The 17501-nt window shown below is 44.6% G+C and overlaps 1 protein-coding gene across 5 annotated transcripts in view; it reads left to right on the top strand.

Moving 5' to 3' along the window:
• The window catches only part of LOC121698669 (low-density lipoprotein receptor-related protein 1B-like), a 253521-nt gene that overhangs the window by 188360 nt on the left and 47660 nt on the right, over positions 1 to 17501 (top strand). For all 5 annotated transcript variants that reach the window (XM_042080972.1, XM_042080973.1, XM_042080970.1 and 2 more), the window contains 4 exons: positions 1058 to 1177; positions 7195 to 7311; positions 13316 to 13422; positions 13662 to 13794. In XM_042080972.1, the coding sequence (XP_041936906.1) occupies positions 1058 to 1177; positions 7195 to 7311; positions 13316 to 13422; positions 13662 to 13794 (477 nt within the window). The remainder of the gene's footprint in view (positions 1 to 1057; positions 1178 to 7194; positions 7312 to 13315; positions 13423 to 13661; positions 13795 to 17501) is intronic.

The following is a 17501-nucleotide window of genomic DNA, read 5'->3' as shown; positions in this document are numbered from 1 at the left end:
CCAGCCAGCCTTGCCAGAAAGCCTCCCGAGCCGCTCCCCGCAACACACCAGAACAGAACAGACAGCCGAGGCGGAGGGGTTAAACCCAGCACTTCACACAGGCAAAATCCCCCGCTGAGCACACTACCTGTTGAGCTCCAGTTAAAATATGTAAGGGAGAGAGAGAGCTCCAGTTAAAATATGTAAGGGAGAGAGAGAGAGATGTTAGAGAGACGTTCCCACCCCCTCCGCCCCCACCACCATCACCACCACCACCTCCTCCCTCTGTTAGTCCTCCTCCACCCCCCCAAGCACCTCTTCTTTCTGAGCCTGGCTTTCCCCCTGATGTTGGGGAGCTCCGAGCGCAGCCAGGGCGGAGCAGGAAGCGGGCGCTAAGTGGCCCAGCATGGGGCCCTGGCGGGGTTGGAAGTGGGTGCGCAGGGCCCCGACAGAGCTCCAGAGACCCAGGGAACTGAGCCCGGCCTGGGGCGAGAGATTAGGCTGACAGAGGGGGGGCTTAGCCGGGGCTAATCGTGTTGGGAGGGCAGGCTTTGGAGATGCCGGGGTAGAGTGGAGGGGGTGGCGTTGGTGGTGGTTAGGCTTCAATGGGTGGGTCTCCGCTGTGGGTCTGGATTACACTGTGCCGTCAGATGGAGTGGGCTGAGGGATGCCAGGGAAAGACGGCAGCATCTTTCGAAGAATTTTTTTTATATTTTGCTCTCTCTCTTTCTCTCTTTCTGTCTCTCTTTCTCTTTCTCCCTCTCTTTTTATCTCTCTCTCTCTCTCTCCCTCCAAGTCTCTCTCTGTCTCTATTTCTCATGTGTTACTTTTGCGTAGGTTGGAGGTTTTGCTGTCACCGTCTGTAGTTTCTAACTGTTGCATCACTGTTGTGTATTAGGAGTGGGTGGAGTAGGCTGGGGAGATACATGGATTCTTCTTTCCCATTTCTCTTCTGTTGGCCTTTTCTCGTGTGAAACCTGCTTTTGTTTTTTTCTTTCTTTTTTTCTTTCTTTCTTTCTTTCTTTCTTTCTTTCTTTCTTTCTTTCTTTCTTATTCCTTTGTTTGCTTTCCACCGCAGCTGAGAGCACGTGCTCCCCAAACGAGTTCCAGTGTAAGACCACAATGCATTGCATCTCCAAGCTGTGGGTGTGTGACGAAGACCCTGACTGCGCCGATGGCTCGGACGAGGCCAATTGTGGTGAGTGTACACACACACACACACACACACACACACACACACACGCACACACACACACACACAACCCTCACCTCCCACATTACCTGATCTTGTTTTTATCCTGACTGCTGCGGAGGCAGAGCTAAACACGCAGAGCAGTGAGTGAAATGAGCAGTGCTTTCATGTTTCCTCTCTCCTCATTTCTTTTAATTAAGCCTCTGTATGCAGATAACCTTCCTAATTTGCAAATTAGTGCAGTTGTTACCTTCAAATTGCCGGGACACTTTGGGGGAAAAAGAGTGTTTTCTTTGAATAGAGATGGATAGAGAGAGAGAGAGAGGTGGAAAGAGAGAGCGAGAGGGATAGAGAGAGAGAGAGGGAGCAAGAAAGGAAAGAAGGGACAGAGAGAGTGAGAGAGAGAGATAGAGGGATATAGAAAGAGAGAAGGAGCAAGAGAGGGAAGGAGGGACAGAGAGAGTGAGAGAGAAAGAGGAATAGAGGGATATAGAGAGAGGGAGCAAGAGAGGGAAGGAGGGAGTAAGAGAGAAAGAGGGATAGAGGGATATAGAGAGGGAGCAAGAGTGAAGGAGGGACAGAGAGTGAGAGAGAAAGAGGGATAAAGGGATATAGAAAGAGAGGGAGCAAGAGAGGGAAGGAGGGACAGAGAGAGTGAGAGAGAAAGAGGGATAGAGGGATATAGAAAGAAAGAGGGAGCAAAAGAGGGAAAGAGGGACAGAGAGAGTGATGAGTGGGGGAGACGTTCCAATAAAACCACTCACCCAACTGCAGTTGCTCTGCTCTTTAGGGGACTCCTGTCTAATTGCGTTATTTGCACTCTTTGAGCATTAACACTGCAGCCTCTTTTTTCTTCTTTTTTTTCTGTCTGCTTTTTCTCCTGTCTTCACTTTTTTTCATGTGCGGAACTGAAATGGCTAATTTGGTGTGATAACGTTATGCAGACATCAACAGAACGCTTTACGAGCGATGCCCTCATTAATGCTGACTGACTTTAATATGCCCATAAAGGCCCTTATTATGTCTGCGCGTCGTGATTTGTAGGAAGTGCGCACAAGTCACCCCTCTCCGTTCGTTCGCTTGATCGCTCCCCTGCCTCCCCTCCCTCGGGTGAGAGATGACAGCAAGGAGGAGAGGAGGAGAGGAGAGGAGAGGAGGGGGAGGTGGGTGGAGGTGCAACCTTGGCATTTCTGCTTCAATCACCACGTCTAATGGTGACATTCAGGCGGAGGGAAGCGATGACCGCGGGGTCGCCCGTCCTGTCGCTGACCTCACTATTTCATCTCGCCTCAGTCCGACCGGCCAGCCTCTCACAACGCCACTCCCTCCTCCCGCCAGTAGCCCTGCTGGAATATTCAACACACCAGGATTTGACCTCCTTTTTCTATTTCTGTGTGTGTGTGTGTGTGTGTGTAGATGTGTATGTGTAGATGTGTGTGTGTGTGTGTGTGTGTGTGTGTGTGTGTGTGTTTCAGTCCATCTATCTGTGTGTGAGCATGTTTACGTGAGTGGGTAAGTGTGTGTGTTTATGCATGTGTGTGCGTGTGTGTCACTGCATATGTTCCACTTCCAAATGGAGATCTGGGAATTGTTGCTCAAAGCTCAAATAAGATGCTACAGATGTTCCATCAGTCAGTGATTTCTAGTGTCAAATGTTATGCTGTAAAGCTCTGGAGGTGTAGTGTGGAAGTAAAGGATCCTAATAAATGTTCCATCAGTCAGTGATTTCTAGTGTCAAATGTCAGCTGGACTTATTGGGGGTGATTGCAGAGAGGCGGATGCTGGTCAAGCTGATGAACATTCTAGAAAGCACCTCTCACCCACTGAGCCCTATGAGTAATCAACCTGTTGTAGTCAGGTAATGTTGTCAGGATTTCCAGTGAATATGATGGCTATACCTCAAACAATGCAATAGAAATCCCTAAAGATATTTCCATTGTGTTCCAAGGACAATAGTCATAGTTGAGTAGCAAATGAACTGAAATAGAATAATAAAATACCAGTAAACAAGAATGTCAAGGACAAATAGAACTCGCATCATTTAAATGATGTTGGATATTGGGGGCCATTTTGAGTTCTCCATTTTGACAAATCCCCTGCATTGCCTGAAGTGTGAATGCATCCTTAGCAAATGTAATAACTTTTATCCTCTCACTCTTGCCGTCATCTTTCGGTGGCAGTGCGGAGGGCTGGTGGCAATGGAATTGATATTGATGTGTTCAGGGCCCACCAAGTGAGTGGTTATAAAGAGAATTCATTTAGGCTCACACATGCATTTATGATTCAGAGTATCGACTCTGCGGCTTTTTTTACAAAGCACTACTTTATGTAAGGGGAAGAATGCGGTTGGATAATAGATGAACGCCGGTGAAAAACCGTCCGCATCGATTTTTGAATGAAGACGTAGCGCTGGTTTCAGTCCTAAGCTCTTTTGCGCGGATGCCTGTGCTCATTCATCATACAATCAATGAATTGTTCATCAGGTGAGTCCCCGCTGCAGGAAAAGTCACACGCTCGCGCAGCTCATGAGGAATGGATGGGATATAGCACATCCAACGACCGAGCGAGAGAGGGAGGGAGAGAGAAAGAGAGGGGGAGAGGGAAAAAGGGAAAGAGAGGGGGAGAGTGGAAGAGAGAAAGAGGGGGAGAAAGGGGGTGATGGAGGAAGAGGGGAAAAGAGAAAGAGAGGAGGAGAGAGGAAGGCAGGGGGAGAGAGGGAGACTGGAAAAGAGAGCGAGAGGGTGATATAGGAAGAGTGGAAGAAATAAAGAGAGGGAAAGAGGAAGACGTAGAATGCCTGTGTGCCCTGGGGTGTATCGGTGACTTATTTATGAGAGGTGGAGTGCGGTGGGGAAGTTAGTGGAAACGGCCGCCATAGCCAAAGAAAGGTTTAAAACTAATGCGAATGGTAATGCTAAGAGGTTTCAGCTACTCCGTTGGGACGCACGCAGAGCATCTTGGCCACACGGCAAACTCTTTAAAAACATAGTCGGGAACAGATGGAGAGAAACATAGGAAGTTGGGGAGGAAGATACAGAGTGAAGTGAAGTTAGAGTGTGGAATAGACAGAGAGGGAGAGAAATGTGCCCTTTTGACCCATTGCCCACTGTTTGGGTGCCTACTGTGAGAGAATGACAGAGAGAGAGAGAGAGCAAAGGAGAAGGAGGTATAGAGACTCAGGGCATAAGACCAGCCTTTTTTAGACATCCTCCAATTCAGACTAAACCCCCCCAATCCCCCCCCCCCTCCCTCCCTCCCACACACACACACACACACACACACACACACACACACACACACACACACACACACACACACACACACACACACACATACACACATCACTTCTCATCAGGTAAGGATTGGGCTGAGAATAAAGCATGCAGATTGCTGCCAGCCGATTTACTCGCCATGCTTCACATCTTACATTGATTGGGCTATGTCAAAGCCATCTCTCTCTTTTTCTCTCTCTCTCTCTCCCTCTCTCTCCCTTCCCTCTTTCTGTGTCTCTCTTTTCTCCCTTCTGTCCCTCTCTCTCTCTTAGATGCTGAACTTTTGAAGGGCTCGATCATTTTCACTCTCATCAATCTCTCAACAATCATTCATCCTCTCATGGACATATCTCAGATTCCGCTATTTTTAACTTGCCTTCTCAGGATACTGTTCAAGTTTTAAGACAGCACTCTGAGCGGTTGTTTATTTTTTATTCCTAAATGTACTGATAACTGCCAGAGCTGTCATCTGACCTTTCTGTTAATTTCTGAGATCTGGACTCTCTGACTGACGATGAAGTTGAGTTGACAGTTTAATTTGATGTTGTCACAATATGCTTACCCACAGCTCAATGATTGAGATGTTGTCAACAGTTCTTTTTTCTATTATTCCCTAACAAAGCTGATGATGAGACAGTCCTTTGTGTTGGCTTTCAAAGCCATATTTAACGCAGAACAAAAACCTATTTTGCACAGATCTGGTGCACCAAAACATGCTTTAAAATATGTGGGTCTGTGCAGTGGATCTGAGAAATATCTACCGTATTTTCCGGACTATAAGTCACACTTTTTTTTCATAGTTTGGTTGGTCCTGCGACTCAGGTGCAACACATATATATATTTATTTATATGTTTTTTTCCTCTTCATGACACATTTTTTGACTGGTGCGACTTATACTCCGGTGCGACTTATAGTCCAGAAAATACGGTAGTTGATTTCCCCCACAGTTAATCCACAGGGTCCAACACATCAAACAGATTAGTTGAGAGCTGTCACATCCTCTGGGGTCTCACAGATGTAACCTTCCCTGGCTATGGCATTTATTTGATTATTTATGATCAATTTGATTGATTTATTTATTTATATATTTATTTATTTATTTACTGTTGGAGCGGTGGCAGATCGATACTGAGGCTTTGCTGCACTCTGCCTACACGGCTAAGCGTTTCATTTCCACGTGTCATAAGGGTCTCTTTTCCAGATGACATTAAAGTTGTTTAGATTCCAATGGGGCTCTATGGGAGCAACGGTATTGTTTTTCACTGTGTCACAGCAGAAGCTTTCATTAGTGTCACCAGAGCTTAATGGCTCTTTTTCTCCCCCTCGGCTATCATCAATTATTCACAGTCTTGCTGCAGTCACAGTCCAATGTGGACCTAAGCGTAATTTATTTGATATGTCCCTGTATTGCTGATTTATTTATTTTCCCCGCCCTCGTAAATTAAGTGTAGATGTCATCCGATGGACTAGCTCTCATGACGGCCTATGAATCCTTTTGCACCTTTTCCTACATCAAGCGCAAGCAAATCATAACCACCTGTCATGCCATAGCCAGTCTAACATGCATCTCTGTAACCGTCAAGTCATTTAAACGCACTTGAAATATATGCTGCCTGTCATTGGCGTAGCCAAGCTGAGACATCTCACAGATGGAATTAAAGTTGTGATAGGTTTGTGCAGGCAAGGCTCCTGAGAAGAGAAACAAAACAAAATATCGGTAGAAAATATAGGTAGAAATATCTTCTTTTTTTTCACCTGCCGCGGCCACTGCCACCATCCTCCTTATTATTACCGATCAACCAGTGCCGGCTTGAGCAAAAGACCAAACATCTAATTTAATTTAGGTGCCATAGGGGGGTCAGTGCTCATTTATGTGTTAATTTCCTCCTGTGTTGTGGCTCGCTGCACCACCACCCACCCACCTCCACCTCCTCGTCGTGCCCCCCCCCCCGGCCTCAATCTCCAGCATCTCCCCTAACAGAAGGTGACTCCAGCCCCAGAGCCGAAGCTTAATATTCCTCTCCAGCTCCCTGCCAATTACAGCCCTCGAATGCCACATCCAGTCAGGGAATTAGCACTCAAACATGGGCGACATTGGCAATTAATAATGTAGTACGTATTTATCATCACTCCTCATAGATGGATTAAGGATCTGACAGGGCACAAAAAGAAAAAGAACATCACTGCTTTCCAGAAACAACCTGATGGGCTCAGATTAAGGGGGTTATTGTTTAAGAATGAAAAAAAAAAATTGGTTCAGCACGCTTTTAAACTATAATTCCTAATTACTAGGCATGCTGCTCCACTCTGTCCTATTGGAGTCTGGGTTATAGTTAACATCCAGACACTGCACCACTACTAAAGATGTGCCTGAAACAATGAAGTTCACTTCCAATTTTAATGTTGTGTAGTTATGTTAAGTGCACATTCAGATGTTCTAATAACTCATTATAACATTATGAAATATCTTTCTTGGTTATATATCTTGAAGGCAGGGGTACAGGATATATTGCATGCACTTTTGTGCTGCTTTCTTAGATACCCGTCTCACCTCCTAGGAAGTTTACTTTGACACTTGTTTTTGATTAATTAGAGCTTTCACAATTAACAAGCATGATCATCATGCCAGTTCATCAGTTGACACGGCACATAAAATAAATTATGTTCCCAGACAGTGCAGATTAATATTCATCATTTTAAGAAAGATGTTTGACACTGTGGTCTAACTGTTTGTTCTTCGTGTTGACTAGACGAGAAGACCTGCGGTCCTCAAGAGTTCCGCTGCAAGAACAACAACTGCATCCCTGACCACTGGCGCTGTGATGGCCAGAGCGACTGCGGGGACAACTCGGACGAGGAGAACTGCAGTGAGTAGAACACACCATTTACTGTACCTCCGTTAGCGTGGTTAGCATATGCTAATGCATTCTCTCATCCATTCCTCTCTGCTGTTGCTACTGCTGATACTGTGGCTGCCTCTAAGGATGCTGTCTTGAGTCTAATCTAGCTGACCAGCCCAGCGAGCTTCCTGTTTGAAGATGGCAGAGTTCTGTATCGTCCCTTTCCAGGCTCGTGCTGTTTGATGTTGACGACCCAAAGCACATGGCCACTGTCAAAGTCACAGGGGCCCATTTTTTGGTCTTTGTGTGTGTGTGTGTGTGTGTGTGTGTGTGTGTGTGTGTGTGTGTGTGTGCACGCACATGTGTGTTTGTATGCAGAAGGACAGGTTGTGTTGTAAGCCGTGACTGGTAAGAGGCTCAAAGCAAGACAACACTGGTTAGTTTCCACGGCTGTGTCATCTGGGTGTGTGTGATAAAACTGCAGTAAAAAGGCCAGGCTCTGCTGGCAAGACTCAAAAATAAAGAGAGACAGAGAGAGACAGAGAGAGAGAGAAAGGAAGGAAGGAAGGAATAGAGAGTGCAAGAGAAAGAGAGAGACTCAGAGAAAAGGCTTTTGTCATTGTCCAAAAGAGCAAACACTTTTCAAAATGAAAGTCCTCCTCCTTGTTTAAACTCTCTTCCCTGCTGGCTATTCATCCCCTGCCACTCCTGTGTGTGTGTGTGTGTGTGTGTGTGTGTGTGTGTGTGTGTGTGGCGGGCTGGGCGGTCTCCCATGCAGTGGGTGTTAGCCCAACCATAGGTCACATGTGGAGGCCCTGACAAACAAGTCCATCTGCTCCCCAGACCTCATCATCTTCAAATATGACTCCATTTCAAATATTACTCCATTTCACCTTTATTGCTTTACCCAGACTATGGGCACACAACATCACCGCTGTATGGCCGAGTGGGTGGCTGGCCCTATATAGTCTTTCTTTTCTTTCTTTCTTTCTTTCTTTCTTTCTTTCTTTCTTTCTTTCTTTCTTTCTTTCGTTCAGTAGCCGTGGGAGTAATGTAAGTGATGGCGGTTTTCATTCTCCATGTCAGGGTCCCCATGGCCACAGGCTTTGGAAACCTAAAGGTCAGCCCGTGGAAAGAGAGAAAGAGAAAAGACGAGCGGATTGATGGACACTGCTGCTTGTAGGCCGCCGCCAAGCCCACTGGCTATTGATTGTGAGGAGATTTGTAATTGGTTTTTAATGACCGCCTTTGTGCCTACCCACCGGGCTTTCCCTACTAGTTAGGGTCTTTATGGCAGTCTTGTTCCAATGTGTGTGTGTGTGTGTGTGTGTCTGTATGTGTGCATGTGTGTGTGTGTTTGTGTGCGCGTGTGTGTGTGTGTGTGTGCGCGCATGTGTGTGTATATGTGCGTGTGTGTGTGTGTGGGGGCTGTTGGAGGGAAAACAAACAAACGGTTGCTACAATTACATGCGTCAGTGGCATTTCTCTCTGTAGCTGTGACCCACTGTCAGCCCTTATTGATGTTTTTTAATATGATGCCGCCGCACTCTCCATCTCTCGCGGGCCTGCTGTGGATGTTAATCGCCATCGGATGCTACAGGCATATAGATACCGCATAGGCATATCGTATATGTGGAGGGCCTAGCTGCCCTGTTGAGTGGTACCCATTAACGCATCATACTGTGCATCAAACCCTTTCTACACTCTAACAGGATCAGACAGACAGAGTAAAACACACACGGGGGGGGGAGATGATGTGTCGTAATCTTATATGGCTCTTTCCCTGACATACACAGAGAGAGAGAGAGAGAGAGAGAGAGAGAGAGAGAGAGAGAGAGAGTCTCATAACTTCTGTCATCCATTAGATTATTAGTAATGGGAATCAGTGGCCATAGTTTACAGTAACAAGTCATTGAGTCGTTGAAGCACAGTCATTAAAAACACTGTGTGTAATAATGATGGTAGATTGATGATCACTGTGAGAGCTTTGATGTGCTGGGCTGTTCTGCTATTGGCCCCCACAGAGTCAATAGGTGGGCTTTTCCGTGATAATCACTTCCAGTGTCTGAACTCTAACGATCACTCCTTATGGAGACTGCACAAAGGAATCTGTGTGTGTGTGTGTGTGTGTGTGTGTGTGTGTGTGCGCGCGAGTGTGCGTGCGAGTGTGCGTGTGTGTGTGTGTGTGTAGTCTCTCCATTCGCCATAACAGAAGGAGATGGCTTGGAGAGTTTTTAGTGTGGCAGGGGAATTCTTTGTTTTCTGTGTGTGTGTGTGTGTGTGTGTGTGCCATATAAAAGAAAGGGAGAGAGAGGGAGATATGAGTTCTGCAGCCCATCTCTTGAAAGTAAAAATGATGATATTCTAAGAACATAATGGATGTTTGTAGACCTCTCTCCTGGGAGACATTCTGATGCTGTATAATGATGGAACATTTTAAACCAAATCTATGATCAGCAGGCTAAAAGCAAAATTAATTAACACTGCATTATGTATGAGCTCACATTCAGTGTGTTTGGCCGTGTGTGTGTGTGTGTGTGTGTGTGTGTGTGTGTGTGTGTGTGTGTGTGATGTACATTTTAATCTAAAACCTTGATTAATTGCCCAGGCTTTTATTTGCTTCAATCACCAAACTCAACCTGCATATATTTGGGACGGGCATTTACATGGGCTAGGCCTTTAATTCCTTTCACACTAAACTTTCGCTCACCAAAGTTAATGTCCTGATATTTATAGTCTGAATGACAATACACAATATATACTGGTATTTTCTACGAAACGAGTTAGATGGTCAGTTGTAAGTCAAATTCATACGTTATAACAAATCGCCTTATTCAAAGAGACTGATTGCCACTACGCATAAATAAGGTTACGGGCGGATCCAATAAGCAGGAAATCGTGCTGGTTCAATGCAGATGAAGGCCGTTTAACTTAACTTAAACTGGCCTTAAAAAGGCCTTGCCTTCCTCTTAATAAGAGTGTATATTACAGAAAGAAACCCAACATATGAGATTGATTCACTCTGTATTGTAATGCACGAACTCGCGGCCACTCGGCGCACAACTGAAGGCCCGACACATAATTAACAACAAAGTTTCACAATGTCCCAACAAATACCCCCCAGAGTTCAGTGCCCAATAGTCCTGACATCAATCAGATGACTCAAACAGTCCAAAACACAAACGTGATCCCCGGAATAGGAAAAAGTTCTTGCGCTTACAGTCTGTTGAGAAGTCGTTCCTTATACAGTTGCGAAACGCAATCTCACCAAAACACGCGCGTTAGGAAAAGGATCCTTTGCTTGCTGTAATCCAATGACTTCGGAAAAGAATGATAATCCACAGCGCTCGCGGATACAGAGGAAGAATCACGGTACGTTCAGCATGCAAGGCCTCTAACGCGCGTTACTCCACACAGCCGGCTTCACACAGGTAACTCTCGGGGGCGAGCGCTCTCCTCGCGCCTCCATTTAAAGAAAGTGCAATAAAAGTCACTCCTACCCACAACGCACGTCCAACAGTCAGCTGACATCAAATTTACATACATGGCATATTAAACAGAGAAAATACTAATACATTTTCATACAAACAACCATGTAAAAAGGTGATTTTGGCCACCTTTACAACGTGACATCCACAAGCACATTTGTTGACTTTGATCAAAATACCATGCATGTTTGAGATGTAAACATGGAACATGTAAAGTAAAAATGATATAAACCAAATATTGAAAACCCTAAATTAAGAGTTAATTTGAGAGTTAATTTGTCTATTACGAATCCATTAACACCCAAGTCTATTTCAAGTAGATATTTTAAAGGATGGACTGTGTTGCTGTGACATTATTGTGATTGGACTGCACATTTTCTAGTACATATTGATTTTGAATATATGTTATTTTCTTTTTTAATATAATGGAGCTATTTAGTCATATTAGGCAACGATTGTGGAGCACAATGTGGAGCACCCATGAGTAGGATACTAGTATATTATAACCTTTCATACTTAGTGTCGTGCAGCAGTAACTCTGAAATTGGCTGGGACCAAAACAAGTTAGCTTGATTAGCAGTTAGTTAAACCTTTTGCTGGTGCCTAAATACATTCACCAGGAAGTTAACGTTACAACTCACTTTAGTGTCCACGCCATGTTACAGGACATTTGAGAGCACATGACTCAGTGCCCATCAGAACAAAGTCTTTCTTGACTGGACAACTGTGGCTGCTTTTGGTGACAATATGAGACAGCTATTGATAGCTGTTTTGCAGTGGGAAGTAAACAAAGAAATCTATCAAACAATACAAACTGTAGGCGAATGGATCGTAGCTGGATTAGCCTACATCATCAGCTGGCTTGCTAAATATGCACTGTAAACAGAAGCTCTACTTTCTGAGGTGTGTGCCTGCCTGGGATAATGTTAAGCAGCGTAAAAAAACTAGATAGGCTACATATATTGTTATGTAAATATGCAACCAGTTATTATGTGATACATAGCCCCATACAGTGTGAGTGTGTGTGTGTGTGTGTGTGTGTGTGTGTGTGTGTGTGTGTGTGTGTGTGTGTGTCTGTGTGTGTGTCTGCATGCTTGTGTTTATGTATTGCATATCCGATTGTCTTCCATGTGTGTTCACAGTGTTTCTCTCACCAATTATGTGCATCTCTGTCTCTCTGTGAGAGTGAGTGAGTGTGGTTGTAAATTTTATACATCTATGAATATGAATATGTACTGTATGAATGCATATTAACATGCAGGATGTGCATATACATGCCCTGAATGTTATATAGCATGTAGTGTGACGGCCTTTAAATGTATGCGTGTATGAGTAATTGATCATGCTGCATAAAGCATGCATACAGTATGCGCCCGTACCTGCTGGGGTTCCCTCCCACATCAGCCCCACTGCAAGCATCCTGCAGAGGGAGAGGAAATGAATAAATGGATGATTCGCCAATTAAGAAGTCACCCATGGATCTCTCTATCTCTCTCTCTCGCTCGCTCTCTCTCTCTCTCTCTCTCTCTCTCTCTCTCTCTATCTCTATCTCTCTCTCTCTCTCTCTCTCTCTCTCTCTCTCTCACTCACTCACTCACTCACTCACTCACTCACTCACTCACTCACACACACACACACACACACACACACACACACACACACACACACACACACACACACACACACACAGTGGTGGAAGTTAGGTTGTATCGGTGTTAATTAAGCAGTGGGCCGGTGCAATCAAAAGTCACAGCTGGTCCACATTTGCACCTGCCATTAAAGTTCTCTCTCTCTCTCCCTCTCTCTCTCTCTCCCTCTCTGTTCTGTGTGTTTTTTCTCTCTGTATTAGGGGAGTGGGGAGAACATAACTGTTGGTTTGAGTTTGACTATGCTGAATATGCTCTCTCTTTCTTGCACACACACAATGGTGGAATCAACAATTATCGCACTCTGATCGTCCTCTCCTGATCATCCACTCCTGACCGTATCTCCACCACTGAGCCCTTCCACTGGTGGTTGTGATGAGCTAGGCCAAGGATACTTTCGATCTGAAAAATTAACCATAATTCATCAATATACGGGTGCCAAAATCTTAACATTAACGTTGACTGATATTTAGAAGACGCTTTTACCCAAAGCAACACAGACTCGCAATGGCAAGAATCAAACCTGGAGGCATTACCACCACTCCACCACGCCCTTTAAATCTTATTCTTATGTTATCGTAGAGCCACAATTGCAGTTACAACTATCAAATCACTGAGGGCAATGTTTGTTAAGAAATAATGGTTTTCATGAACACAAGTACTAGACATTTCTCTGGAGGCGGCACCAAATTTGATTGAGGCGGCCGCCTCTCAATTCTCAAGGCAGGAAAAGCCCTGTCTTTTTGGAACGGTCTGTGCTCCTGTGTCTGTCCACTCCCATTCGATTAGCCTTGGCCCTCTTTTCGTCCTCTTGCTCCTCTTCCTCGCAAAAAGGCATTCATCTGTTCTCTTTGCTTTATCTTGCTCTCCTTCCTCCCTGTCTGTTCCTTTCTCCAGAGCCAGTCACGTGCAACTCTAAAGACTTCATGTGCACTAATGGAGAGTGTATCTCGGCACGCTTCCGCTGTGATGGGGACTTTGACTGCGGGGACAACTCAGATGAGGTATTCCACTCAATACAGTTCCTTTCTGTTGATACAGTTTATTCTGTCTGATGTATAGTGCTGTAACACACGAATGTGGGGAGGTGGGGGGGTGGTATTAGAGGGGTATGTGGTATTGTGGTATTTTTCAAAGAAAGTCCAGTTGTCTATACTACCTTGAAATAACAATCTGACAACTTGTGTGTGTGTGTATGTGTGTGTGCGTGTGCCTTTATGTGTATGTAACATCCTCTTTACAGAAAGACTGTGTGAGCCATTGTTCGGCAGACCAGTTCCGTTGCCATAACAACCTGTGCATCTCCACCAAGTGGCTATGTGATGGTCAGGAGGACTGCAAGACAGGAGAGGACGAGCTCAACTGCCAGGGCACGGGTACGGGCACACACATTTACTTGGCTAGGTGGTCCAGAAGACCAGTAAGGAGGTCATGGGCCCTATGGAATGACATCCCAGACAGAGGTGGAAAACTCTTGAAAAGTCTTACAACATATTTTTCCAACCATTAACTAAACCAGTTGATTCTTATTTGCACAACTCTTCATCCGGGTAGATCTGCTAAGTTATGAATTCATCTGTGTTTTAATTAATTGTTTAAATGCTTGTTGAGGTGGTGTTCGACAACGAAAACTATGCAAACGGTGATATTTTTCCACATTTGACCCCGTTTTTAAAAACTCCGGGCTGAACTTTTCTGAAAACTGACAGGTGTGCACAATGTTATTTTTGAAAACGGAGAGGGTGAAATGTCTATTTATGAAAATAGCCGGCCACGTGTAAACGTAGCCTAAGACTAGAGTATTCCCCCTTTCATCTTTTCAGGGTAGTGACTGTAATCATCAGTGGCACGTTTGATTTAATAAACCAACACTTGATTTAGCTTGTCAGGAACCTCACGCCACACTGAATCCATTGAGGACTGTGTGAAGCAGCATAACCCAAATTTTCATGCCAGCATATTTTCAAGCCAGCGGAGCTTGTGAACAGAGACTTGCAGGAGTGTATTCTGCTGGTCTGAACAGTAGAGAGAGCTGGAGGGGGAAAGGTTTGATCAGGGAGAGAGGAAGAGCTTTGGCACCCACTGAACAGCACTTTCTAGAACATGCTGTATGGGATGGAGTTTTAAAATGGGAAAAAATAGGGATTGGCTTTACTGAAATGTTTTTTTACTTTGTTTTTTTTTTTGTCCTCACTGATCATCCGTAATGCTGCTCAATGTACTATCATGTACTGTACAGTTAGTGACTAATGACAAAATCACTTAGTGGCTGTTTTTAGAGGCACCTACTGCGAAGAACTTCAGTGGTTCAGTCAGGAACACCCTGATCTCTGAACATCACTAAGATTAGTCAGAGACTTTCTAATGAGGAGACACAGCACTCAAAAAATCCTCCATAGAAAGACATGGGGTTAGTTTGTAACACCAATATGGTGATTCATGCAGTTCTGCCCGAAATAGATGCCTGATAAGTGTCCAAAATATGATATGGCCACCGAGTGGAGGGACTTTGGATTATTGCTGGTGAATGTGGTGAAATAAACTGCCATTAATAATCCAGCGAGACAAGGGGACTAGAACACTGACTATCATGTAACAAGTTAAGTTAGTCAGTTAAAAATGATCAAATTCACTAACCTACTTAAGACACCACAAACTGTTTCTGTTTATCAAACCTTATAGTCCTCCTTCAGATGAAAGTGTGTGTGTGAGTGTGTTTGTGTGGGAGAAGCAGATCAATGCTGTTCTGAGGAGAAAATCAATAATCTTATCTTTTACTGTATCGATCGACTCCACTTCCTGTAGCATCCATGCCGTGCAAACCGTGACGTGTGGTTTGGAGTCATTTTCATGGAACCGCACTCTAAGGTTATCTTATTTCAAATAATTCACGTACTAACAGGACAAAAGAAAAGTGAAGCGCACAGCGGTGGTTTTATCCAGGGGGTCTGATAATCTTATTTTTAATAATCCTACAAGAAAAAGTATTAAAATGAAATCCATAACTGATCCAACCACACTACCCACCACCACCAATTTGTTGTCCAATTTGTTTGAAGTAGCTGGGTTCTATTTTTATTTTATTTTATTTGTTTCACTGGGGTCATTTGAGGGCAGGCATGTTTGTTGCAGCAGAGAAACCCATTCTGATGGTGGGGATTATGGAGAGACCATTTAAAAGCCCTCTTCCCTTTCCCTGTGGAACAGCCAGGCTCCAGAGTGGGCTGGAACTGCACCTGGGTGTGAAAAGCAGAGGAGAGCAGAGGAGAGGAGAGGAGAGGAGAAGAGAGGAGAGGAGAGCAGAGAAGAGGAGAGAGCAGAGGAGAGGAGAGGAGAGGAGAGGAGAGCAAAAGAGAGGAGAGCAGAGAAGAGGAGAGGAGAGAGCAGAGGAGAGCAGAGGAGAGGAGAGGAGAAGAGAGGAGAAGAGAGGAGAGGAGAGGAGAGCAGAGAAGAGAAGAGGAGAGAGCAGAGGAGAGAGGAGAGCAGAGGAGAGAGGAGAGGAGAGGAGAGGAGAAGAGAGGAGAGGAGAGGAGAGCAGAGGAGAGCAGAGGAGAGGAGAGCAGAGGAGAGGAGAGAAGAGGAGAGAGCAGAGGAGAGGAGAGCAGAGGAGAGAGGAGAGCATAGGAGAGAGGAGAGCATAGGAGAGAGGAGAGGAGAGCAAAGGAGAGGAGAGAAGGTTTTATCTTGATGTTAATATTGATGTTTTAGAGAATGCTACAGAAGTGGCGTGTGGGACCCACGACGCCCCTCTCAGTGGAGTTTACATAAACATTTCTCCTCATCCGATTCACTGCTTAAGAAAATTCCATTACGTATTCCATCCCAATGCATTTGAAGCTATCCTAGGTACAATGTGCCAAAGTGATTCAGCTTACTTTTAAGTGCATACTGTTACACTTTACTAAACTTAGTCCTAAACTGAATATTCAGAACAACTTGTAACAGCATGAAGTTGTGTACTTAAGATTTTTAAGAAGTCAATATTGTCCCAAACATTTTTTCCCCAAATATTCTTATTTTTAACCTTTTAGTGTATTGACTGTAGTCATCAATTGTGTAAATTATGAATAATATTCATCTAGATAGCTTTCTACTTTTCACATTTTCGCGGTTTGCTGCATTTAGCTAGCCTGGCTAACGCCAAACCTCATCTCATTGAGATGGGGTCTGGGAACTACACATTCATTTTCTCGTATTTGAAACGTGGTTTACAAATGCCCAGAGCCGCTACGAATGTCTATCAAATGCGTCTGTCGAAGCTCATAACCGCTTCGGTGTGTCGTCATCATCTTGCTGTCCCCCCTCCGTTCGTTGAGGTGAAAACGAAGTCCATGGATTCCAGGCTGCCTAGCAGCGTGAATAAAATTGCGTGCGTAAGGCAGCATGGGGAAACCCAGGCTAACATTTAGCTTCTTTCTGTGTAAGAGCTCAGACAGCCATCCTGCTCTTCCCCAAACTGCACTGAGTCACCACTAGAAATGGGGGAGATTAAAAATGACTGAGTTGCAGCGGATTCAGTAATAGAAATAGGGCTTTCAGTAGAGCGCACACCTCCACCAATGGCCAACAGTTCCTTTAATTCTGCATCACACAAAGTAAGCGGAAACAAACTAATACCATATTTCTAAACATTAGCATAAGAAAAACAAGAAACTAAAATTGTGCAGGCACCCCATGTGTCAGATCCGCTTCAAAATTGAATGATTCCACTCTCCACCAAGTTTGAAAATTGGGCACATAGGTTAATCCTGCTAATAAACCAACCAAGCAGCCAACTAACACAAAGACACAGGTGAGGTTGGCGGAGGTAACAAGTGGTATCCAAGAAACAATTTTTATTGCTTCCTCTTCAAAACCAGTGACGTACTCTTCATACAGATATATGTCATGTAAACATCACAAATCCACAGACACCCAGCTAACACTCACCATCTCCGTGTTGTTGAGTCAGCTGGGCGGAATCTCACTGTTAGTCTTCACTTGGATGGATCTTTGACAGTGAATATCATTTAGCTTCATAGCACTTCTTTCGCAGTTCTATTTAGTATTATGTGACAATTGTGACTTTCTGGCAGGTAAGAGT

The sequence above is a fragment of the Alosa sapidissima genome, chromosome 23 (assembly GCF_018492685.1).
Source record: "Alosa sapidissima isolate fAloSap1 chromosome 23, fAloSap1.pri, whole genome shotgun sequence".
NCBI lineage: Eukaryota > Metazoa > Chordata > Actinopteri > Clupeiformes > Clupeidae > Alosa > Alosa sapidissima.
This window is presented reverse-complemented; position numbering and strand designations above follow the sequence as displayed.